At 45.4% G+C, this 26,829-nt stretch overlaps 2 protein-coding genes across 2 annotated transcripts; both read right to left on the minus strand.

Annotated features, from left to right (window-relative positions):
* Nucleotides 1-5,449: 5,449 nt before the first annotated feature.
* LOC148216024 (olfactory receptor 52K1-like) lies at nt 5,450-12,018 on the minus strand. The gene is made up of 3 exons (XM_088140879.1): nt 10,424-12,018; nt 9,150-9,205; nt 5,450-5,772 (listed from the first exon to the last, which is right to left on the minus strand). Exons 1-3 carry the CDS (start codon nt 11,377-11,379, stop codon nt 5,450-5,452), a joined length of 1,335 nt encoding a protein of 444 aa, XP_087997005.1. The 5' UTR covers nt 11,380-12,018.
* Nucleotides 12,019-20,702: 8,684 nt separating this feature from the next.
* Nucleotides 20,703-21,758, minus strand: LOC148216025 (olfactory receptor 52K1-like). The gene has a single exon (XM_088140880.1). It carries the CDS (start codon nt 21,756-21,758, stop codon nt 20,703-20,705), a length of 1,056 nt encoding a protein of 351 aa, XP_087997006.1.
* Nucleotides 21,759-26,829: the final 5,071 nt, after the last annotated feature.

Here is a 26,829-nt window from a genome sequence, read left to right on the forward strand (position 1 = left end):
CTATAACAAAGAGGAAAGAAATATATAAAGAAGGGACTTCCAACCTTCATCACAAGAAGTATAAACAAATTTAGTGACTCTTCACCCCCTCTAAGGTCACAAACATTTGTCTCTTCATCCCAGATCCCATCTCTTATCTTTAAACAAATCCATAAAAGGTCATCTTTTCAGTCCTGGTGGCAGCAGAAAGTCCATAAAGGGTTGCCAGAAGTAACAACATCTTATTTTAACCTGGATCAAATAAACCAACTTTATATTCCTTCTTTTTACTTCTAACAGTCTTAATCTTTAGTTCATTCAAATATTGCTGTAGGATTTGATTTCTCTTCATTTCTTCTTTGTCCCATTGCACAGAGTGCTTCAAGGCTTTAACAAGCCTCTTTTGTAAATCCAATAGGAAAAAAATTATCCAGGTCACTCTCTTGGTCTGTCATTTGTATTTCCCTTTTAAATTTTAAAACCTCAGCCAGTTTCTTTTGGAGATCCAGTGAAATGTCCTTTTCTAAGTCATCCTCTAGGCTTGTCGGTGTAAATCCACTTTTGATACCCTCTGTGTCTTGTCAGATGAAAGTTGTTGTATATCTGTCATTTCTTTAATAACATCTTTTGGACATAGTTTATCCACCGAAACAGACATCATTACTGACATTGTTGATATTGTGGCTACTATTTTCTGACTCCATCCTTCAAAAACCTGCTTTAGTATATTTATCATTAGAACATTTTGCAACGTTTTACAGGTTTGTAAATCTTTCCTCCGCCTAAAAACTTTAGTTCCCTCTAGTGTCCAGTCTGAAATCATGAAATTGCTATCTGTTATAAAAACCAAAACTGAATCTTTCCCATGAGAAGCTGTTTGTTCATTATAATTAATTCCAAAATTAGTGTGTTGGCCATCACAACTATGCAATATAAATTTAAAATTTAAAAATTAAAAAGTGCCTGGAGAATTATATAAGAAATGAACCATATTGGTCAAAATTCATCTGCCCTACCCCTTTGTCATTAAGGACTAATTCAAGCCAGTTCCTTCATTATCCTGCAGGAACTAATGTCATCCGCAGGGCCTGGGGACTTGAAAGCATTCAGATAGCTAGAAGATCTTTTATCGCATCTTTTCTGATCTCCACTCTTTTTTTTTTCAGCATCCCAGTAGCTCACCCTGCCACATAGGGATCATCATTTTTTAATGAACTAAAGAGAGAGAGAGAGAGAGACAGAAGGGGGGGGGAGGAAAGGAGAAAGAAAGAAAGAAAGAAAGAAAGAAAGAAAGAAAGAAAGAAAGAAAGAAAGAAAGAAAGAAAGTAAACTCACCGTATCACTTCACCCTGCCCATATATCCAAGACAAGCAGCCCAGACAACATGTATTAAGATGGATGCAGTTCTCATAAGGGAATTACAACTCACTGAAAAGAGCCTCTGGTTAGGGTCCTTGGAAGAGGCTGAGTCAGGCTAGAGCCGTGGGAACTCCTTAGACCTTAGCTAAGAGAACCCAAAAGAAGAGATGGTCCTTCCTGGTCCAGGAAAAGGTCCTGCAACATCCACAAGGCAAGTGTTTTTATGTGACTTAGGGAGGCACTGGCTGCTTACACCAGAGGAAATTGCTCTGGGAGCTGCTCAAGGCAATGTTCCTCATCGATGTCATCTGTAAAGAATTCCCGGGAGCCCAATAATGATCAGGCTTCTGCCCAGCAGACTGGATAGGAAACCTTTAAGCAGGCCCACAGAATCCAACCACTTCTGATAAGCAAATGTACTGCAGAAAAGCTAAGAAGCTATTAGGAAAGGGTTCCAGTAACTGCTGTGTGTTCACTCCAATGTTCACCAGACTGTCACATGTGGACAAGTGCCTGGGAATGAGCTGAATTCTGAGTTTGGTCTTCACTGGTGTTTCACATCAACATCACATGAGGAAGAAAAGCTTGACTGATTTTAAATAGGGATAGCATATTTGGGCTACAAAATGCAGGCAACTGCTGACAGCAAAGAGATGCAGAAGATTCTAATGGTCATCTGGATCCTGTAGCCCAGATCTAACTGGTCCATTTTGAGCATGTGTTAAGTACAGCATTACATGAAATGCATTTCATACCTGCCAAGAAAGGGCCAGGCCTTCCTAAAGATGGGGACTATTGGAGGTTGACCAAGAGCTGTTACCATTGTTACGATTACAGGAAGGCTTTTTTCAGGAGGAAACTTGCTCTTTTAAGGTGAGCGTGAAGGTCCTTCTTATAAAAATTCAGTCACCCCTTCCTGGATTCAGGTAGGCATTAATATCCTCAGAGGGCCAGGGCTGCACCAAGGAGCTTGCTTGTACAAGCCACATAGTTTAAGAGCATGAATGTTTCTGAAGGCGCCACTAAATGCCAGATCAAGGGAAGGGCAAATGATGTGCTCTTAGAATCCAGGTCTACCTCGCTCTAAGGAGGGCTTTGAGTTTTGGAAGAAGAAAACCCTGTACTTTGGAAAGGACTTGTGAAGTTGTAGGGCTGATGGAGTCCTGCTTGTTGCTGCCTCTGTTCCCTCTACCTCATCTACTCTTGTGTCAATACATCCCCCATCTCATTGAGTAGTCAGTCAAGGCCATCCCCTAGTTCCATCCTTCACCTTTTGGATGATGAAGTTACCTGCAAGATGTGTCAAGAACCCTTTGGGTCTTCCACTTGCCGTAGAGTGTAAGAATCGTGGTACTCAGTTCCCAATGAAAGCAACTCCCATTGAAACCAATGCAGGGTCGAAGAAAAGTTCATTTATTGGAAAGTAGTGCACAGCTCCAAAGCAAAAGCTGGAACTGAGTCCCACTCATGCCAAAACTTAGTTTTACCCCATTCCCATTTCACCTCCCCCCTTCTGTCTTTGAGTCTCTCTTGCGCATGTTGAAGATTTTCTCCAGGTCTCACGCTGGCACGGCCTTGGGCATTCCTGAGATCCAGATAACAGTCCATCTGCTCCTAATGGTTAATGTCCCAACCTTCCCCCCCTTCCTCCCCATCACTGTTATGGCAGAAACAAAGCAAGCAAACTAACAAGGCAATTGATTGATTGTGAGGATTCTGACATGTCGCACCTCTGGAAAAAGAGATCAGTTCCAGACTTCATGAAAACTGACCTGCAGAAAGGTTAGATAGAGAGAAATAAAACATATATACATTTTTACAACATGAATAAATCCATTATTTGGTTCATCAGGGTATTTCCTATAGAAGTCTAATTAACTGTGGTGCTCACATATATTTTCTTGCTACCCACTTGCATTGTGACTTGGGAAAATGCTCCACTGAATGAGGAATTGTATTTCTCCTCTAAGTTTTCTGGCATCTAAAATCTCTTTTACTTCAAAATGCTGCTTGCCTTCAATCATTATCGCGTCTGGTGGTGGCCATGTTCCACTTTGGTGATTCTTTGTAAGGTTTTAGACGGCTGCAATGGAAGACTGGGTGATTCCTCTTAAGATTTTTATGTAGCTGTAGTTGAAGTGTAACAGGGTTAATGAGCTTTTCTATCATAAAAGGTCCCACAAATTTCGGTCCCAATTTCTTCGATGGTTGCAGTGTTTTGAGGTATTTAGTCGATAAATACACTTTGTCTCCCACTTTCCACTCCTTTTCAAGGGACCGCTTGCTATTTGCATGTTTTTTGTAATCCTATCTGGCATGTTGTAATGCCACTTTAATTATAGGCCAAGTATCTGTCATTTGTTTAATCCATTCGTCTATTGAGGCTACTTGAATGGATTTCTGGGGAAGTCCTGGGATAGCCACAAAATCCTGCCTGGTAGCTACTTTGAATAGGGTAAACCCAATGCTCTGATGCACAGTGTTGTTATAAGCCACTTCAGCAAATAGCAGGAGTTCTGCCCTATTGTCCTGCTGATAATTTACAGAACATTTTAAATATTGTTCTAATATGGAGTTCAAATGCTCAGAAGCACTGTTTGTCTGAACTTAATTCGTTCCGTGACTCTGGTCGCACCCCGAATTGGTCGCAACCCGAAGCAAATTTCCCCATAAGGTTCAATGTAATTACCGTTAATCCGTTGTGGCGTGGAGGACAGGGAGGCAGCTATTGCTTGGAGGGAGAGTCCCCCTCCCTACGACCATGTGTCAGGGGTGGAAAATGGCTGTGGACTACGTGTCAGGGGCGGAAAAATGGCTGCAGACCATGTGTCAGGGGCGGAAAAATGGCTGCAGACCATGTGTCAGGGGCGGAAAAATGGCTGCAGACCATGTGTCAGGGGCGGAAAAATGGCCGCAGACCGTGTCACGGGAGGGAAAATGGCCACATATCCTGTTTGTACCCCGAGGCGGAGTTCGCAAACCGAGGGAAAATTTTGCAGCCGGAGCTGGTCGTAACCTGAAAAGTTCGTTAACAGAAGCATTCGTAACCCGAGGTTCCACTGTAATGGGCTCCTTTTGAATGGTAGAATCTTATAATTGCTGATGGTGCGCTGTGCCGCACTTGCTCAATAAAGGAAATGTGCATTCCAGAATAGAGAAGCATGGAATGGCACTCCAAGGTATTTATAGGTGCGCACCTGTTCAATTGCGGTCCCATTTATTTGCCATTTTTGGCTTTTATGATAGTGTCGGGCAAAAACTAAAATTTTAGTTTTCTGATAATTTATTGAAAGTTCTTGATCTGTGCAGAATAAAACTAGTGCCCTAAGTGCTCTTCTCATTCCCACTTGTGTAGTAGACATAATGACTATATCATTGGCATATAGTAGTGCTGGAATTGCACGGTCAGCCAAAATAGGGGGGTGATGGGCTGAAGCAGCAAGCGCTTGAATTATTGGATTTAGATACAAATTGAAAAGTAATGGAGCTAATATGCAACCTCTGTAACTTGGGACTGCTCTAGATAAGTGTCCCCAAGGGGTGCATCTAATTTTCAGGGAGGTATTTGAGTAAAGCGACTGAATAAGGACTAGGAGCCTTTTGTCTATCATGGTATGTCTCAGCCTATCCTATAGTCTCTCCCATGGTATTAGATCAAAAGCTGCCTTAAAGTCAATAAAAGTTGCGAAAAGAGAACCACGAGGAGGAGTAGAATATTTTTTGGCTAAATGGTGAAGAACTAAACAATGATCTAGTGTTGAGTGTTCCTCTCTAAACCCAGCCTGTTCTTCAGCAATAATATTTTCATTTTGTACCCAATCCAATAACTTCAAATATAGAAATCTGACATAAAGTTTATTTATTGTATTTAGTAAACTAATAGGCCTATAATTTGTAGGGTCAAGTCTATTTCCTTTATTTTTGTATATTGGTACTACAATAGCCTGATTCTAATCAGCTGGAAATTGTCCTGTATTGTTAATATGTGTAAATAAGGTAACCAAAACTGGGGCCCACCAGTCTTTATTTTCCTTTATTCGTTCTGGGGGGATAAAATCACCACCAGATGCTTTACCTGGTTTTAATTGGGCAATAAGATCTTTAACCTCAGCTATGGATACCGGCGGCCAATCTCCATTTTATCCATATGGCCCTGCAGTACAGTGGCATGGGGTTCCGGCTCCCCCTTCTTTTTCCGACTTTGAGACACGCTTATGTCTCCAATGCCAATCGACCACCTCACCTTGGATTTCTTTTTCGAGGACGAGGCAATATCATACTCTTGCAAATCCCCAGACTCTTGGGATCGAGTCCAGCGCCTGCCCAACCATTGTTCTTTATTCCTCACTTCCAGTTTTGCTATTGGCTTCAACGTCTCCATTTCTGATTCCGACGCTGGATCATCTACTATGCCACCAATGGCTCCGACCTCCACTTTGAAAAGTAGCGCACAGCTCCAAAGCAAAAGCTGGAACTGAGTCCCACACGCACCGAAACTTAGTTTTACCTCCTTCCCATTTCACCCCCTCCCTCTGTCTTTGAGTCTCTCTTGCACATGATGAAGATTCTCTCTGGGTCTCATGCTGGTACGACCTTGGGCATTCCTGAGATCCAGATAACAATCCATCTGTGCCTAACGGTTAACTTTCCAACCTTCCCCCCCCTCCCCCCGTTCCTCCCCATCACGGTAATGGCAGAAATGAAGTAAGCAAACTTGATTGATTGTGAGGATTCTGACATGGAGTTTGATTTGCAGATAAAGTGGGGTAGTCAAAATCCCCCCTTACCGTGGTGGTGGGTTTCCTGGATACCTCAGCCACCTGATTTGCAAGAACCTCATCTATATCTTCTGCCTGGCTGGGTGGTCTGTAGTGTCATTATTGTTTCTTTCTCCTTAATATTCACCAGACACTTTCAGCAGGGTTTTCATCCTTGGTGCCACCAATATCCATACAGGTGTAGCCATTCTTTGGGTTTGATGTGACCCCCCCTCCTCCCCTTTTGTTCTGCCAGCTTCTTCTGAAAAGATTATACCCTTCCAGGACTGTATTGCAGTCATGAGGTTCCTCCCACCAGGTTCAGTAACACCAACTGTTCTGTATTGTCGAAGGCTTTCACGGCTGGCATACGATGGCTGGTGTGGGTCTTCCGGGCTGTGTGGCCGTGGTCTTGAAGTTTCTTCAAGACCACGGCCACACAGCCCGGAAGACCCACACCAGCCACCAACTGTCCTATTTGCCACCTCCTACTAGGATTTCAGGTTCTTCCTATTTGTTCCCCGAACTCTGCCCATTGGTGTACAGGTATCCGAGTCCCTTGGCAGTGCCCCCACCCAGCTGTGCCAGGTAGCCAGTGCTATTGGAGAAAGAACATTCTCTTATCGAGGGGTTCACACATCCAAGTTCTCCTGTTCCCTGAAACCTCTAATCAACATCCGTTGATCACTGCTAGGGCGAATACCAATCAATCTTTACAGATGCTTTAAATCAATCTTGCATGTAGTTTCTTTACAGGTATTCAAAACCAGTGATACTATGACTGCACAGGTACCAAAAATCCACATAAGGGAGTGTACAGCTGCAAAATAGACATCCAAAAGAGTGTACATTTGGGAAAGTTCCATGCCAAAAGGGATCTGAGCAATGAGTTCAAAATATACTTTAATAATGATATATATATATGGCTCCAACAGATCCCAAGAATGACATCAGAGCTCTCTGTCCAGAACAGTACAGTTCTAGGAACAGCTCAGATCCTGTGCAGAGCCCTCAATTCTCAGGCCTCTGGCAGAGGACCTGAGACTGAGGAAGACACAGACCAAGAGACCGTTCCCTTGGTTGCATCTCTTTGCCCTGTCTCCCAAGGTCATTCCCACCTACCATTACATGTGGCTAAACAAGGCTTAATATGATGTTTGTTTGACATTGATGAAACCCAAAGAAATCGAATCCTGGAAGAATCAGGACAGACAAAGGGGATTTTTTTTTTTTAAACGCAATGCTTAATTAAACTTTGGAATTTGCTGCCATGAGTTGTGGGGCTGGCTATCAGCTCGGCTGGCTTCCAAAAAGGGTTGGACTAATGCTATGAAGTCCTGGGGATCTGTGGCTCTTAGCCTGGATGGCGGTGGGGCTGCCTCTGAAGGGCCTCTGCTAGGAGAGGAGTGGGCTTCCTCACACATTTGGTGGTCCAGTGGGAGAACAGGCTGATGGGGCAGATGGGCCAGAGGTCCCATCCAGCAGGGCACACCTTATATTCTTATGATGCCATTTCTGTTGTCCCTGCATTCTTGCACCTTAATAGGGCACCAATTTTTTCAAGACAAGACCATCACCTCCTCTTACTCTGAGACTTTTACCTGAGAAAGTGAGAACAGCTGGGTGATACTGCTCTGAGTCAAAATACTTTCTCTCTTAGTGAAAAGTCCTGAAGCAAATGAAGTTCCTCCCTAGTTCCCCAGCCCTGCCCCAAGCGTTCCCCCAACCATACCTCTGCTTGGACATCTGTTAATTTCTCCAGGCCACCCACCAGGGCCTCAGCTCATGCTGCAACCTTGAAGATCTGACCTGGGCTACATTTCCATCAGAACACACCAGAGGGACCTGAAATATAGGTTTACGACTATTTCTGGCTTATTTAATCTAGAAATGTCTACGTTCTGTGTCCATGTTCCTATCTCTGTGTTTGTAGCACTATGTTTTCCTCTCTTAACTATTTCTTAGTCCTTTAAATCTTCCCCTTTCTTCCAGGTCTTCAGCTCCTGAACCAACCTCAGTCCACTTGCATGTGAAAAAAACCCTTTCTACTCCTCTGTAGACTTGCGAATGGGCTTTTCTCTTCACCCCCCCCCCCCCACAGCACTCACCATCCTCTCTTTCTGTAGCTGGTGTGGGGAGCTCTGCCCCTGGGCGTCTGCAGGCAGCGGGCTTGGCTGGGTTGGCAGACTCTGGTTGGGCTCTCCTCCTCCCCGTCTCTCAGCTCTGCCTCTCAGCTGGGCTGGTCATTGGGTGGGGGCTTCTCTTTCCCGCATCTCTGCTGTCTTCCTGGCTGGACCCCTTCTGGACACACCCACACACATGGTTGCTTTCGGTTCCCTTTTGATAAAGCCAACTCTCCAGTTAAGGAGACGGTGGGGCTGTTTTAACCCTCTTCCCAGGCAGCACCAAAACTCTGGATCCCAGGAAGGAAAAGAAGTGCCTGCTCACTCCGGTGGTGAGTTCACTTTTTCGCATACCTCCCTCCTTTTAAGTGACAAGATTTTTTTTTTTTTTTTTTGGCACTCTTGTTACCCCATCTCCTTTATTTGTTTCTGTGTCTTGCCCCTGACAGGGTAGAAAATCTGCAAGGATATTTTGCTTCCCTGCTCTGGACTTGTAGGGTTGTAATGATAGGTACCAGCATTAATTCCTGGATTACTGTCTTTCATCTGCTGTATCCAGACGAATGGTTGATGGCCCATGACAACCATAAATTCCCAGCTCCGTCAATATATGTTGAGGGCATCTGTGGCCCATTTCAAGGCCAATGCTTCCTTTTCAGTGGTGCTGGAAATGGCCATTGGTTCCTCGTGGTAATAGCTTCATGGCTAAATATACCACTGGGTGATCTCTGTCCTCATAGCTCTGCATTAAGTCAAAGACGGGGAGCAAAGTGGGAAATAAACCAGTTATAATATCCCACCAGTCCCCAGAAAGATTTAGCTTCCTTCCTTGTTTTTGGAGCCTTGACTTCATTCAGAGCCAATATCTTCTTTCTATCTAATTTCACCTCTCTGTTCCCTACCAGAATACCTAAAGTTCTTTATAGCCTACATGACGTTTTGTTGGACTGACTGTAAGACCAGCCTTTTGAAGACTGGTTGCCACTTTTCCCAAATGCTTTAAATGGTCTTCCCAGCTTTGGCTATAGACCATGATGTCATCTAGATAAGCCTCATACCACGTTCCTCAGCCAGGTAAGATTTGGTCCATTAACGTTTGGAAGGTGGCAGAAGCTCCATGTAGACCGAATGGCATTAGGGTGATCTGAAATGTTCCCTTGATGTTGCAAAAGCTGTCTTCTCCCTTGACTCTATCTCTAAAGGCTTCTGCCAGGACTCTTTTGTGAGATCTAAATTGACACGTGGTTAGCTCCACCTAGATGATCTACCAAATCATCTGTACGAGGCACTGGGTAGCTGTCAAATTTGGCTATTTTATTGATCTGCTTCACGTCAGCACAAAATTGTACATCACCAGTAGGTTTAGGAGTTAATACAATAGGAGAACACTAGTCACTGTATGATGGCTCCATGATTCCCAGTTTCAACATTTTATCTATCACCCCCTTTAATATGGCTCTTAAATGTTCTGGCACTCTCTAGGGTCTTTGCCTAATGGGATGAGAATCTCCTGGATCTATCCATTCTCAGTCAGGTCAGTACCAGGCCTGTCAGTAAATTTCTGAAAAATTTCTAGAAACTCCTTTAAATATTTTTTTGGAGTACAGTTAACTCAGGATTCACATCCACATCACTTTTTTTCTTATCTTCCCCTGTCCTCATATTCCTGGTCTCTGTTTAAACACCCTCTGCAGAAGTCAGTCCCCCACTTCTGGTCAATGGTTGAACACCATTAAGAAACTCTTCTTGATGACTATCTGGTCATCTAATCTATAGCTGATATAGATTATTTAAACCTGCTATTTTTTTCATTCGGTTTTCTCTAATGACTCTGAACAATTCTGCTCCATTTCCTACATGACATCCCTTCAGATACTGAGGTCTTCTCTTCTCCAAGCAAAACATACCCAGAGCCTACATCCATTCCTCATCAATTTCTCCTTCTGGGCCCCTTAACATCATGATTGCTATACCCTGGACATCCCAGTCTGTCGGTGTCCCTTTCAAAATTCAGTGTCCAGGACTAGACACAATATTCTTGGTGTAGTCTGATCAGCACAGAATAGGGAGAAAAAAAGAGGTCTCTTGATCTTGACTAGGACTGTATTCAGTATCAGGTTTATAGAATTCTAGTCTGTAAAACTGAATCTCAACCTTATGAATGTGCACTTCCCTTACAAGGTTGCCTTTCATAAGAGTTGATGGAAGAGGTGGAGAGCTCTCTCTCGAATCTGCTTTGTTTGCACCCCATAAATAATGGGGTTCATCATTGGAGGGAAGAGCAGGTAGAAGTTGGCCAAGAGAATGTGTATGTAGGCAGGAACGTGGTGGCCAAACCTGTGTATGAGTGAGGAAAGAACCACAGGAATGTAGAAAACCAAGATGGCGCATACATGAGAGAGGCAGGTGGCAAAGGCTTTGTGCTGTTCCTCCTTCGTAGCCAGGCTCAAGACAGCACTGAGGATCTTGGCATAGGATAGCACAATAAAGCCCAAGTCAAGGCCCACAATCAGGAGAGCTACAAAGATCCCGTAGATATTATTGAACCGGGTGTTGGAACAGGCCAGCCTCACCACTGCCATGTGCTCGCAGTAGCAGTGGGCAATGGTCAGTGAGTGGCAATAGGGCAGTCTCTGCAGCAGGAAGGGCAAAGGGAGCACCAAGGCAACTGCTCTCATCAAAGCCATCAGCCCAGCTTTGGCTACCAGAGAATGCGTCAGGATGCTGTGGTACCTCAGAGGGTGGCAAATTGCCACATAGCGGTCAAAGGACATGGCCAAGAGCACTGCAGACTCCATGATGGAAAATGTGTGGAGGAAGAACATCTGTACCAGGCAGCCAACCAACCCAATCTCCCCAGCGTTGAACCAGAAGATGCCCAGGGTTTTCGGCATGGTGGTGAGGGACAAGACCACATCACTGGAGGCCAGCATGGAGAGGAAGAAGAACATGGGCTGATGGAGACTCATGTCTGTCTTAATCACATAGAGAAGGCTGCAGTTACCCAGCAGGGAGATGACAAACATAGAGCAGAAAGGGATGGAGATCCAGTGCTGAACATGTTCCAGGCCAGGTATTCCAGTCAGGAAGAAAACCACGGGCTCCAAGGCTGTGTGATTGTGCACTGATCCATTATAAGATCCACTGAAAAGTTGTTTCATTTCAAGATGTTCTTCAGTGGGCTTTTCTCGCACAGACAGCACACACCCGATGGGGGGATGAGCTCTCAGTGAGGTTTGGGGCTTGGGAGGTTGCCTTCCCTTCTGGCATCAGAAGCAGAAATGCTGTCAGCAAAACAGAACGTTAGCCCAACATTCATCTTAACCCATCTTCTATCTCTGACTAATTAGTATCCTTCATGAACTAGTTTCTCTAGCACCAAGCAGAAATTAGAGGTAAGAATTCAGGATTTCAAGCACCCCGTTCTGTCACCCAGGCAGGCAGCAAAGTACTTTCCACAAAACTCCAGGATTTTTGGAAACAAACAAGAAAAATAACGAATTCTCAAACAAAAGAATACTGCAGCTTTCTTTGGACCTGGACCTTTTTTTCTTTTCTTTTCTGACCTGGCTATCTGGGCAGTAAGTCACATTGCATGTTTGAAGAAATCATCAATAAATAACTGCCTTGCCTAACTTCTTCAAACACTCTCAGACCATCAGTTTTCCAATTTTGCAATCCTTGTTCCATCAGGATAATCCTGAAGCAAATTCGTTAAAGAACAAGAACAACAACAACATTCTGGTATTCTGCTTCCTTCTGGAATTAGTAAATTTTATGTGGTTGACTACACTGGAAGGTATTTGATCTCTTTTCCTGAATAGGCTCATAATGTTACTGCAGTTTTTGCTGACTGGTTAACCTCTTCTTTTCCTGCTTTTCAAAAAATCTGTTAGTCTCTAATGATTGCAGGAGTGAACAGTTCAAACCCTCTTGATATACACAGACAGATAATTTCGTTTTCTTTCATCACTCTGTATCACTTGAAATTCCTGTTGTTTTCCCATGGAGCGAAGAAAAAGTAACTCTACAGAAGATGCCTTCCATATGAAAGAGAGGGAGAGAGAAATACACTTAGCTTGCATTTAAAGTCAAACTTAAATTTTCCATATTCAAACCAAGTCAGAAACTGAAAATCTCTGTCTTATATGATGGGGTTCACCAATCAAAATAACCACCCTTCTTAGAAATGTGTGTGTGTGTGTGTACGTGTGTGTGTGTGCCTTTGAGTCACTCTTGACTCCTGGCGAGTGCCTGGACAAGTCCCTGCAATTTTCCTGGCAAGGTTTTTTGGAAGTGGTTTGCCCCGGCCTTCTTCCTGGGGCTGAGGAAGAGGGACTGGCCCAACGTCACCCAGTTGGCTTCCATGCCGAAGGGATGACTAGAACTCACCGTCTCCCAGTTCCTAGCTGGTGTCTTCACCGCCACACCAAACGGGTCCCAATTCTTAGAGAAACATCAATAGGACTGAGTTCTAGTCAAGCTAGTTGGTAAATTCCTGTTGCAACCAATGGATCAACATTTGGTTGATCTGAAAAAAAAATAGACCATGCCCCGTGGGAAGAACACTAGTAATAAAATACATACATACATACATACATACATACATACATACATTATTATTAAGAATTTTGATTCTAATATTAAAATCTAATACAAACTAAACTTAAAGAAAGAGAATAGAAAGGGGTAAAAAGTGCAAAAAAAAAAAAGAGAGGGAAAAGGGAAAAGTAAGACTATAACAAAGAGGAAAGAAATATATAAAGAAGGGACTTCCAACCTTCATCACAAGAAGTATAAACAAATTTAGTGACTCTTCACCCCCTCTAAGGTCACAAACATTTGTCTCTTCATCCCAGATCCCATCTCTTATCTTTAAACAAATCCATAAAAGGTCATCTTTTCAGTCCTGGTGGCAGCAGAAAGTCCATAAAGGGTTGCCAGAAGTAACAACATCTTGTTTTAACCTGGATCAAATAAACCAACTTTATATTCCTTCTTTTTACTTCTAACAGTCTTAATCTTTAGTTCATTCAAATATTGCTGTAGGATTTGATTTCTCTTCATTTCTTCTTTGTCCCATTGCACAGAGTGCTTCAAGGCTTTAACAAGCCTCTTTTGTAAATCCAATAGGAAAAAAATTATCCAGGTCACTCTCTTGGTCTGTCATTTGTATTTCCCTTTTAAATTTTAAAACCTCAGCCAGTTTCTTTTGGAGATCCAGTGAAATGTCCTTTTCTAAGTCATCCTCTAGGCTTGTCGGTGTAAATCCACTTTTGATACCCTCTGTGTCTTGTCAGATGAAAGTTGTTGTATATCTGTCATTTCTTTAATAACATCTTTTGGACATAGTTTATCCACCGAAACAGACATCATTACTGACATTGTTGATATTGTGGCTACTATTTTCTGACTCCATCCTTCAAAAACCTGCTTTAGTATATTTATCGTTAGAACATTTTGCAACCTTTTACAGGTTTGTGAATCTTTCCTCCGCCTAAAAACGTTAGTTCCCTCCAGTGTCCAGTTTCTGAAATCATGACGTTGCTTATCTTTGCTATCTATGTCCTGTAAAAAGCAAAACTGAATCTATTTCTCATGAGAAACTGTTTCTGCTTTGTAAGTAATTCCAAAATCTTATTGTAAAAATTTCAATATTCCAATTTATCTGGACCCTTAGTCCAATTATAACTTTCTAAGTCCAAAATCTTATTTAGCTTTTTGCTGTTTGTTTCAGATTCTTTAAATTCTTAAGCTTATGATTAAGATTTTCTTTCCTTCAGGGTTGCATATTTTGTGTTTGTGTGTGTATACATGCATACACACACAAAAAGTTTGTGTATACACACACACACATGCATACACAAAAAATATTATACAAAGATTCATGATGCTGGGGAGTTGCAAAAACTATACAGATGGCAAGATTGCAAAACAATGCAAACATTTCAAAGGATGTGTGCATAAAGAGAGAGTTTTAAAGAAAACTAAAAAAAATGATCAAACCTGTGTAGAAAATTAGGAGTCTGGGAGCCACTTTTCCAACTTGCTTGTTTTATTCCATGGGCGAAACTTCAATCTGCTGCTCATTTCATCAGCTGCATAGAGATCTGATGCATAGGTAGGTGCATGATGAACTGAGCTGCAAATCAGAAAAGCTTTGCTCTTGCAATGAAATGGGTGGCTTGGAAAGGGGGCTCCCAGACTCCCCATTTTTGGCCACCCTAGACTCACCTGGTTCTCCTCCTCCAGTGTCAAACCAGGATAGGAATGGGACAAGCCAAGTCGGGAACTGAGAGAAGCTGAAAAGGTGGATTGGGCCATGGTGCTTCTGCCCAGCAGTAACTGTGCCCCGTGGATGCCAGGCCTTGCTCTGGGCAAAGCATGCTTGGCTGCATTCGCCCAGAACTGGATTGCTCCTCAGAAGGGAGGGAGGCTGACTGCTCAGGTCCTTCCTCTTCCTCCAGACCCCCCAAGGAGAAGAGGAGGACATTAGAAAAGAAGCCGCTACCTGCAACCAGCCACCAGCTGCCAAAGCCTCCCAAGGTGGGGGCCACCCAACTCGGACCCTCAAGATCGGGGGGCCTGGCCACATTCCTAGGTTCTCACAATTCTGAGAAGTAACCATGCCCAGCCCTGCTTAGCCAGGGGCTGCTGACACCTGCTAAGTCTCCTTGAACATTGTGGACAGGGGGACGGGGGCAGAAGGACATTCGGCTCATGAAGTTCCGGCTCTACCCCCACTTGAAACATCTGGGAAAGTGCGATGCAGCCTTGGAGGTGGCCAGGGCCCTGGTGGCTTAAGCAGTTCTGGCCATCCTTTCCTCTGGCTACTGTCCCTTGATTCTTAAATTGTCCTATTTCTAGGCAGAGTTTTGGGAAATTATTGACTTTCTTTTAAAATAACAAGTGCAAACTGATAGCCTGTGCCGTGTCATGGTTAAGGTCGGAGACCCAGGAAGCTCTGTGGATGATGTGGGGCCAGTCACTCCCTCCCAGCCCAACCTCCTTCACAGGGTGGCTGCTGTGGGGGAAGCTAGGAGAGAGAGTGCTGTGCGTGCTGCCTTGAGCTCGGCATGAAAGATCAGTTATAAATAGAATAATAAGCTTTTAAAAACTTTCTCTTCTACTGTGCCAGAAGTCTCAAACTCCCCCCGCCGCCGCCCCCGAAGCATGAAATATATTTACAAAATGCAGCCCTCCCAGGTCACCTACCTGCAGAGCAGGCTCAACTGCTTTCCTTAACTGGACCCACACTGAAACTGGAAGGACTGCGCCACTCGCAGGCTCACGGCTGAGGCAGAAGAGGGCTCGGCCGCAGGACACCGGCGCTGATGCCCGCTCAAGAGCTGGAGACGGCTGCCGAGACACGCCCGGTTTATACAGGAGGAGGCAGCTCCCTTTTTCTCCACGGGACTCAATCAGACTCCAGCACAGGGCGGAGACACCGTCTCCCGCCAGAGGGGAACCCCATTTGCTCGCCTGGAGCTCTCAGGGGAATCCAGGACCTACAGCAGGCTGCCCTGTTCTCCTATCCCTTGCTCTCCTCTGGTCCTCGGCCCCTCCAGAGGAAACAACATTTACCCAGCAGGAGCAACAACCTTGATCAGGAGATACTGCAACGTGTGCCAATATCTGAGGTTGTGTAGCATTCCCAGACCTGAAAAAAAGCCCCCCCCCCCAAGCTTCTTTGTCCGTAGTCATGGATAGACGTGGCAGCATCAAGGTTCAGTATCTCTAGGCTGTAGTGATAGGAAAGTTACAGGGACTCTTGAAACATTTAAAGATAAAGGGAATTATAAAAGTGCTATGCCATTTCCTTGCTTCCTTCTTTGGAAAATATAGGCCCCCCCTGACTTACTTTCCAGGGTTGGACTGCTGTAATGTGCTCAACATAGGACTGCCCTTGAAGATCACGCAGAAACTACAACTGGTACAAAATGCATTGGCTCACATGGTAGCTGGCCCAGCCCAGTATTGCTGAGTAGCACCAATATGAGGGAGCTGCATCGATTGGCAGATTGTTTCTGGGTGCCTTTCGAGCTGCTGGTGTCCATCTTTGAAGTCCTCCATGGCTCATGGAGACCACCTGCTCCAGACTGAACGTGCCAGGCCAGATGTGCCTGTGGAGGGTGCCTGATGAGTCTCTGCCCTGCGTGAGCTGTGCCTCACCAAGAGGAGCATGGCCTTGGAAGGGGTCCGCCTTCTTCCAAAGGGTCACCCCTCTCAAGACAGGAGGGGTGTCGCGCTGCACCCAAAGAAACCCTACGCCTGCCCAGAAATGTAAGTAAAGCCTGCTGAGAGTCCTTAGGAAGGAGCAGAGGGAGAAACAAGGCTGATCTCCCCAAGGGAGATGATTATGGCTGCCTGGGCAGGCCAAAGATTTGGGCAAAGCCTTTCTGTGTTAGAGAATCAAACTTTCATAGAAGCCCACGATCGTTACCACGTTGGGGCGGGGGCGTGCCAATGATCGTGACACCTGCTGAAATCTTTTTCTGCCAAGAGTCAGTGTTCTCTCCTGCTGACAACTTCCTTTGCCAGAAAGTAGAAATAAAAACAAGGGGTTGCTTGTTCGCCACCCTGGACCAGCTCTGGGTCAACAGAGAGGGATTGGTTGAAGAAGTGAAGGTGCCTGGAGCCTCGGGAGGCAGAGAGTTCAGCTCATGATATGGAGGGGAAGTGGAATAGAGGAGAGCGGGACTTATGGGCAGGGTTTCAATGGACCCTGGCAGAAGGAGGTCAGATCAGGTCAGTAGTACCAGGCCTGTTAGTAAATTTCTGAAAAACTTCTAGAAATTCCTTTAAATCTTCTTTTGGGAGTAGAATTAACTCAGGATTCACATCCACGTCTCCCTTTTCTTGTCTTCCCCTGTTCTCATATTCCTGGTCTCTGTTTAAACACCCACTGCAGAAGTCAGTCCCCCACTTCTGGTCAATGGTTGAACACCATTAAGAAACTCTTCTTGAAGACTACCTGGTCATCTAATCTATAGCTGATATAGATTATTTAAACCTGCTATTTTTTTTCATTCTGTTTTCTCTAATGTCTCTGAACAATTCTGCCCCGTTTCCTACATGACAGCCTTTCAGATATTGAGGTCTTTTCTTCTCCAAGTTAAACATACCCAAAGCCTACATCCATTCCTCATCAATGTTTCCTTCCAGGCCCCTTAACATCATGATTGCTATACACCCCAGTCTTTTTTTGGCATATTCTGCTTCCTAGTCTGGTTCCTGCTCCCACCCCTCCACTCCCATCCCACTTCTATGCCTCTTCCTTTGTTTTGGTTTTTTCCTGCCTAAACAAAACTTTGCATTTGTCCCTGTTGAAATTCATCTTGCTGGTTTCTGCCCATTGTTCTGGCTTGCCAAGAACCTCTTGAATTTTGATAATGTCTTCTACATGTTTGAGGGAACTCGCATTGCAATTGGTTGAATTATATTAAATGCACTAATCAGTTTAGTAAAACCTTCACTAGAAATATAGATATGACGAAAATATGTTCTCAAAAGGAGAAAGCAATGTCCCGTATATTGAATGGAGCTTATCCTTTCTTCTGGCTAATTCTGAGATGCTCCTTGCCATATATCCCTGCGTTTTGTTTAAAGAAACAGAACTGTTGAAATGTTAGGCAACTCCAGCTGATAAATTTTTATTTTTGATGCCGCTATAGAGTTGCTGGAAGGCCATGTGAGATACTGAGCAAAGCCTAAGCATTTTCCCAGGAGGAGGAAGACAGAATCCCGACCTACATAATCCAGCAGATTTATTGCCCATCGTTCCTTAAGTAGCCTCCTTCGGTTTTCTCACCAGGTATTCCAAACCCATTACCTGGAACAGGCAAACGCACAACACACGATCGCTGACCTGCAGGAAAGCCATGGGTGAGAAGAAGACAGAACCTCAGGATGGCAGACGGATACAAGGCCTGTTTGTACATGGCTGGAGATTTCAGAGGGAAGGAATTGGACAGGAAATATTGTAGAAGACCGAGACCACCTACACGTGATGGAGTCCGAACTGGCAGTGGCTGGCCAGGAATGGGATTGTGGGGTTATGGTAAACAGCGGATGAAAATCTTTGCTCTTCTGAAATAACGAAGTGTTATAAAAGCCATCTCTCTCCCTCCCTCCCTCCCTCCCTCCCTCCCTCCCTCCCTCCCTCCCTCTCGTATTTGGGTGGCCAAAAATATTCATGGCAAACCTATGATAAAAGACAGCATGGTGCATTTTCCTCAAAAGAAGGTCTTGATGCGCTACCTCTGTGGATGCAGCCCAAAACGGCACTGGCTCTTTTGGCAGCCGTGGCACACGGCTGGCTCATGCTTGTTCTGTGGTCCACCAAAACTCCCAGGTCCTTCCTGCAAGGACGGCTGTTAAGCCAGGTGCCACCCGCCTAGGTGCAGAGACTTGCATTTCTCATCCCTGAACCACATTTTGTTCGAAATTCAAGCCTACCAAGATCCTTTTGAAATCGGAGCCTATCTTTAGGAGTGTTCGGGTGGCAGCGCAGTGTCCTCCCGCCAGGTTTTGTTGGCACCTACCCCTGAATGGGAGGGGTACATAAAGGACCAGCTCCTCATGGGGGCCCAGTCCAAAGGCTTTGCCAAGGAAAAGGCGGGGGCAGGAGGGAAGCGCCCCCCATTCCATGCTAAAGGTTAATAGACGTATTTGATGGTTCAGGATCTAATTGAATGGACCTTTTTTTGGTTAAAGCGCTTTATAAATACTTCTAAATAACTCCAAGGGTGTTGGAGATCTGAACTCAGCAGGAGCCCTAGTTAGGGGATGTGCTGCTGAACATAAGCAGAGCGCTGAAAGAATCTCGAGTTATTTATCTGTTATTGGTTTTTCATTTATTTTGCATGGCTTACCCCCGTCACAAACAGCTTTGAGCTGCATAAATCTCAGCTTCTGTAAAATAATAATCACAATAATAGTAACTTATTAAATTTAAGTGCTAGAGACTCTGGGCAGTTTACAAATGATTTAAAACATGAAACAAAACAACAAGAAGGAAAAAAAGGGGTAGAGGAGGCAGGATAAATGGGAATTAATAAATACATAAATAACAAACTGGGTGGAAAGAAAAGAGAACAACCGAAGCTAACAGGAGGCTCCATCATCCCCACCAAAGGCCTGGGCAAAGAGCCAGGTTCTGAGGGCCCTTCGAAACACCAGCAGGGTGGGGGCCATTTGGATCCTGGAGGGAACCTCATTCCAGAGGGCAGGGGCCACCACAGAGAAGACACAGTTCTGGGCTCCTGATAGGTGGCCTTGTTTAATTGACGGAACCCAGAGTGCGCCAACCCTGCGGGATTGAATCGGCCGGGCAGAGGTTATGGGACGGAGGCGGTCCCTCAAGTGCCCAGGCCCTATGCCATGTAGGGCTTTATAGGTGACAACCAGCACCTTGCATCCCACCCAGAAGCAAACTGGCAACCAGAGCACTCGCAAAGGCAGAGGTGTTACGTGGGCATACCGAGGCATGCCCATCACTCCCTGCACCACGGCATTCTGGGCCAGCTGAAGCTTCCAAGTGGTCTTCAAGGGCAGCCCCTTGTAGAGCGCATTGCAGTAGTCAAGCTGTGAGGTGACCAGGGCATAAGTGACCGTCTGAAGGCCTCCGATCTAGGAAAGTGTACAGTTGGTGCACTAGATGAAGATGGGCAAAAGCCTTCCCGGCCATAGCTGCCATCTGCTATGGAGGTGGAGTAGGAGCTGTGAGTCCAGGAGGACCCCCAAACTGCACACCATCCTTGAGTGGGGAAGTGCAACCCCTTCCAAGCTCAAAGTTCCAACAGAAGAGACTCTCCGTAGCTCAGGGTGGAACTGTGGAGTCCTTGGGGCTCTCTGAGCTTGGCTGTTTCATTGCAGACATGTCATTACCCAACGAGGGAACATCATGAGTGCTAGTGAGGGTGGGGTTTGCTCCCTGTTTAACAAAAATCAAATGCCTCCCATGCCCAGAGAATACAGGGTCACAGCTTTAAAGCCCCCAGTTAAGTAGCAGTTCATCCCATTAAAAAGGAAAAAAGGGTTCCCGACATAATTGCCTGGGGTGCAGGGCGCGGGATTTCCCAGCCATCAGTGAACGCTAGCAGACCTAGATGTACCTGAAGTAAAACCTAGATTTCTATCAAGAAATAGACAGACAAAGAGCCATTTAAGCCGCAGACAGCCATTTGAGTAACCCCAGGCCCAGCAAGCAACAGCCCGAGGGACTGTGTGGAGACCCTTCCCCCTCCCGTTCTCTTTCCTCCGGTCTCCCATTGGCCCTGGGGCCAGGATCAGAGGGGAAAGAGACGCGGCACCTCCATAAATAAGCACCAAAACAAGCCCCAGTAGAGGAGACCGTATTCCTTCCCTTCGGCCAGTTGTAATGGCGGCGAGAGTGAGGACTGTAGTTCTCATCGCTCCTGCAAGGGAGAGGAGATGGAGGCTGCCTGCCAAATGCTCTTCCTTATGAACCTGAAGATGTGGACTAAGAAATATCCAGTTTTGTCTGTTGCACATAGACATGAATCTCAACCTTATGAACGTGAACTTCCTTTACAAGGTTGCCTTTCGTAAGAGTTGCTGGTGGAAGAGGTGGAGAGCTCTCCCGAATCTGCTTTGTTTGCACCCCATAAATAATGGGGTTCATCGTTGGAGGGAACAGCAGGTAGAAATTGGCCAGCAGAATGTGTATGTAGGCAGGAACGTCGTGGCCAAACCTGTGTATGACTGATGAGAGAACCACAGGAGTGTAGGTAACCAAGATGGCGCATACATGAGAGAGGCAGGTGCCAAAGGCTTTGTGCTGTTCCTCCTTCGTAGCCAGGCTCAAGACAGTTCTGACAATCTTGGCATAGGATAGCACAATAAAGCCCAAGTCAAGGCCCACAATCAGGAGAGCTACAAAGATCCCGTAGATATTATTGAACCGGGTGTTGGAACAGGCCAGCCTCACCACTGCCATGTGCTCGCAGTAGCAGTGGGCAATGGTCAGTGAGTGGCAATAGGACAGTCTCTGCAGCAGGAAGGGCAAGGGGAGCATCAGGGCAACTGCCCTCATCAAAGCCACCAGCCCAGCTTTGGCTACCAGAGAATGGGTCAGGATGCTGTGGTACCTCAGAGGGTGGCAAATTGCCACATAGCGGTCAAAGGACATGGCCAAGAGCACTGCAGACTCCATGATGGAAAATGAGTGGAGGAAGAACATCTGTACCAGGCAGCCGACCAACCCAATCTCTCCAGCGTTGAACCAGAAGATGCCCAGGGTTTTCGGCATGGTGGTGAGGGACAAGACCACATCAATGGAGGCCAGCATGGAGAGGAAGAAGAACATGGGCTGATGGAGACTCATGTCTGTCTTGATCACATAGAGAAGGCTGCAGTTACCCAGCAGGGAGATGACAAACATAGAGCAGAAAGGGATGGAGATCCAGTGCTGAACATGTTCCAGGCCAGGTATTCCAGTCAGGAAGAAAACCACGGGCTCCAAGGCTGTGTGATTGCACACTGATCCATTATAAGATCCACTGAAAAGTTGTTTCATTTCAAGATGTTCTTCAGTGGGCTTTTCTCGCACAGACAGCACACACCCGATGGGGGGACGAGCTCTCAGTGAGGTTTGGGGCTTGGGAGGTTGCCTTCCCTTCTGGCATCAGAAGCAGAAATGCTGTCAGCAAAACAGAACGTTAGCCCAACATTCATCTTAACCCGCCTTCTATCTCTGACTAATTAGTATCCTTCATGAACTAGTTTCTCTAGCACCAAGCAGAAATTAGAGGTAAGAATTTAGGATTTCAAGCACCCCGTTCTGTCACCCAGGCAGGCAGCAAAGTACTTTCCACAAAACTCCAGGACTCTTGGAAACAAACAAGCAAAAATCATGAATTCTTAAACAAAAGAACACTGCCACCTTCTTTGGACCTGGACCTTTTTTTCTTTTCTTTTCTGGCTATTTGGCCAGTAAGTCACATTGCATGTTTGAAGAAATCATCAATAAATAACTGCCTTGCCTAACTTCTTCAAACACTCTCAGACCATCAGTTTTCCAATTTTGCAATCCTTGTTCCATCAGGATACTTACTTCCTGAAACAAATTCCTTAAATAATTATAATAAAAACTGTGCAGCCAACTATAACAATAATAATACCCCAGTGAGGCACTGCCTTGACATGGTTGTGGGGCTTGCATGCTCTGAGGAGGATGAGAGCGATGCCAGAAGTTCAACCATTCTGGAGAAGTCTTGTCAGCCAAAAAGTGTCTCTCCCATAAACAATATGGTGAGACATAATTTACAGAAACACATAACAGATCAGCAAGGATCGCGCTAGGTATCCTAGTTCCTGAAGGTCTGCAGCTGCAGGACTACTGGAAGAAAAGATGTCCACCCATTGTAAATATACAAAGACTGAAAACAAAGAAATAATGATCTGCTATTACAAATCAAGTCCGAAGAGAGCAGAATATCTGAAGAGAATGCACCACTTCTGGAAAGAACAACATCCAGAATCAGAAATAACAGAACAGAGGCTAGCAGATCAATGATGATTTATAACACGAAATAAAGTATTCACTGAAGTAGAATTGGAAGAACTGCAAAGGTCTACCCAGGGCAAAGAAATTGAAGCCTTGCCAGAAAGAGCTCAGACTGTAGAGCCTTCTCCTCAGAAAAAACAAAGCCCTCTAAGTAAAAAACAAGAGGAATTGAAACAAAGAATAACTGAGCATCTAGAACAGCACAAAAAGAACAGAATAAGGTTGCCTGCATCGAAGGTTGCCACAAAAAACAGCTCGCGCAAGTATTAAACGATGCCAGTACTGTAATGTCAAATATAAGCAAGAAACCAACCAACCACTATACAGCATGGCTGCAGTTATAACTGAATGCCTTGGATGCAGAATCAACAAACAAGGAAAAAGCCAAACAGTGCACCACCAAAACGGAAGATCAGGTTGGAAAATAAGATCAGCATGCTAAGATCAGATGCAAACAGGCTAGAATAGATGAACGAAAAGAAGCTGAAGAACAAGAAGAGCAAAGACTACCTGATCAAGAAACAAGGAACATCAAGGAAGCACTGGAAATAATAAAGCAGCAAATAACAGCCACAGCCAAAAAGATCAGCAGATAAGAAGCTTCAATTGACAAAGAAGAAACAGTGCAGTTCTGGGCACATCTATGGGACAACCCAAAGAAATGCAACAAGAATGCAGCTTGGATAAAAGGGGGTAGATAAGAATAAAAAAGAAGCTGAAATGAAAGGACTTGTAATAACAGCAGAAATGGTGGAGAAAAGGGCAAGGAAGATCAAGAACTGGGCAGCACCAGGTGAAGATGAACTGCATGGTTTTTGGTTGAAACATCTGACTGCTCTGCACCCACTCATTGCCAAGCAGTTTAACAAGACACTGCAAGGAGGTGAAACCGAAGATTGGTTAACACCTGGCAAAGCCTATCTGATCATGAAAGATCCAGCAAAAGGGGCAGCACCAGGCAACTACAGGCCAATTACCTGCTTACCAACAACTTTCAAATTGCCAACTGGTGTGGTAGCTGATGCAGTCCAACAGCACCTAGTTGAAAACAAGCTCTTTCCATCGGAGCAGAAAGGAAACCGCCCAAAGAGCAGAGGGACAAAAGATCAGCTCCTAACTGACAAGAGGATTTTGGAAAACTGTAAGAGAAGGAAGACCAACTTGAATGTAGCTTGGACTGATTACAAGAAGGCATTCGACTCCCTGCCACATGACTGGGTAATCAAGTGCCTAGAAATAGCAGGAGTCAGTAGAAACATCAGAAGCTTTGTGCAAAGATCAGTGGCACAATAGAAGACCCAGTTGCTGGTCAATGGTGATAGACTGGGAGAAGTTAATATCAAGAGAGGAATCTTTCAAGGAGACTCACTATCACCACTACTGTTTGCCATTGCAATGGTTCCTCTGTCAAAAATACTGAACAAGTCTGGCCATGGCTGTCAAACATCAAAGACATCTGTCAGGTTATCCCACCTCCTTTACATGGACCATCTGAAGCTGTATGAAGAAACACCATCTGAAATGGAATTGCTGCTCAACACTGTCCAGATATACAGCCAAGATATTGCATGGAGTTTGGACTGGACAAATGTGCCACCCTTACCATCAACAGGGGGAAAATAGTGAAAACTGAAGGACTCAAGATGCCCCATGGAAATAACATCAAGAATCTGGATGAGGAAGATCACTACAAATACCTGGGCATCCTTCAGGCTGACAACATCAAGCACACTGAAGTCAAGAAGAAGGTTAGTAGTGAATATATCATGAGAGTGAAGAAGATCTTAAAGTCGAAAGTCAGTGGAGGAAATACCATCAAGGCCATTAACACCTGGGCAATTCCAGGCATTAGATACGCAGCTGGAATAGTGGACTGGACTCAAGCAGAACTAGAAGCCCTGGGTAGGAAGACCAAAAGAATGACAACGAATCATGGCCTTCATCCACACAGCGACGTTGACAGGCTCTACTTACCAAGGAGCATAGGTGGGCATGGAACCTTGCAAGTACACCAGGCAGTTGAAGAAGAAACAAGGGCATTGGAAGAATATCTGAAGGACAGTGAAAAAGATGCACTGAAGCTAGTACACCACGAAGGCTTACTGGATACCAAAGAGACCAAACTGGCCTATGAGAAAGACCAAATGAAGCATAGAAGAGACATGGCAAGGCAAAGGATTACATGGCCAGTACACAGGGAAAAAAACTAGCAGGCAAAGCAGATCACAACAAGACCTGGCGATGGCTAAGAGCAGGAGAGTTGAAGAAAGAGGCCGAGGGTCTCATTCTGGCTGCACAAGACCAAGCCTTAAGGACAGATGCATTCAAAGCCAGAATTGAGAAGGCAGCAACAGGCAGCGAATGCCACCTCTGCAGAGAAGCTGAGGAAACAGTGGGCCACCTGGTCGCTGCTGCAAGAGGATCGCACAGACTGACTACAAGCAACGGCTTGACAAAGTAGCAACAGTGGTGCGCTGGCGTATCTGCAAGCAGGAACTGGTGGGACCACAACACAGACCAAGTCATAGAGAAGGAAGAAGCTCAAGCGCTCTGGGACTCTGGAAGTCAGACAGACAAGCACCTCCACACAACGCCCCAGACTTAACAATTGTGGATGAGAAAGACACAAAAGTCCCGATAGTGGACACTGCAGTACCTGGAGACGGCAGAAGAGAAGAGAACGAACTGGAGAAAATCACAAGATACAAAGACCTGCAAGTGGAAGTAGAACGACTGTGGCAAAAGAAGGCAAAGATAGCCCCAGTAGTTATAGGCGCCTTGGGTGCAGTCCCAAAACATCTGGAGCACCCCTTGAACACCTTCTGCAAACCCTCTTGATATACACAGAGAGATCATTTAGTGTGTCACTTGAAATTACTGCCGTTTTCCATGGAGCCAAGAAAATGCAACTCTGCATAAGATGCCTTCCATATGAAGGAGAGGGAGAGAGAGATACTTTTAGCGTTTAAATTCACACTTAAATGTTCCATATTCAGACCAAGACACAGACTGAAACTCAGCTGCATTCTGAAAGTCACATGCCTCTGAATTATATGATGGGGTTCACCAATCAAAATAACCATCCTTCTCAGAAGTGGCTGTGTGTGTGTGGGTGCATGCGTGTGTGCCTTCGAGTCAGTTTTGACTCCTAGTGGGTGCCCAGACAAGTCCCCCCAGTTTTCTTGGCATGGTTCTTCAGAAGTGCCGTTGCCTTCTTCTTCTGGTGCATAGGTAGGTGCATGATGAACTGAGTGGCAGATCACAAAAGATTTGCTCTTGGAATGAAACGGGTGGGTTGGAAAGGGGGCTCCCAGACTCCCCATTTTTGGCCACCCTAGACTCACCCGGCTCTCCTCCTCCAGTGTCAAACCAGGATAGGAATGGGACAAGCCAAAGGGTTGGACTAGAAGACCTCCAAGGTCCCTTCCAACTCTGTCATTCTATGAACAACTGTCTCTTCTACTGTGCCAGAAGTCTCAAACTCCCCCCGCCGCCGCCCCCGAAGCATGAAATATATTTACAAAATGCAGCCCTCCCAGGTCACCTACCTGCAGAGCAGGCTCAACTGCTTTCCTTAACTGGACCCACACTGAAACTGGAAGGACTGCGCCACTCGCAGGCTCACGGCTGAGGCAGAAGAGGGCTCGGCCGCAGGACACCGGCGCTGATGCCCGCTCAAGAGCTGGAGACGGCTGCCGAGACACGCCCGGTTTATACAGGAGGAGGCAGCTCCCTTTTTCTCCACGGGACTCAATCAGACTCCAGCATAGGGCGGAGACACCGTCTCCCGCCAGAGGGGAACCCCATTTGCTCGCCTGGAGCTCTCAGGGGAATCCAGGACCTACAGCAGGTCTCACTCCAGTATTCAGGAAGCTTTTAAAAATGTGGCTTCTCAGGTGAGGAAGACAAATGGAGTCCGTGGAGTTCTCTGAGCTTAGCTGTTTTCTTGCAAACGTTTCGTTACCCGCCTGGGTAACATCTTCAGTGCTAGAGTGGGATGGGGTTTGCTCTCTGTTTACATAGAGGGCATGTGGGGCTGGGGGTTTCGTTTTGTTTTGCTTTTCCTCTGGTAGTTCCTTGA

This window comes from Python bivittatus, unplaced genomic scaffold (assembly GCF_059951505.1).
Source record: "Python bivittatus isolate LINGU-HERP-01145 unplaced genomic scaffold, Pbiv_v1 ctg000340_np1212, whole genome shotgun sequence".
NCBI lineage: Eukaryota > Metazoa > Chordata > Lepidosauria > Squamata > Pythonidae > Python > Python bivittatus.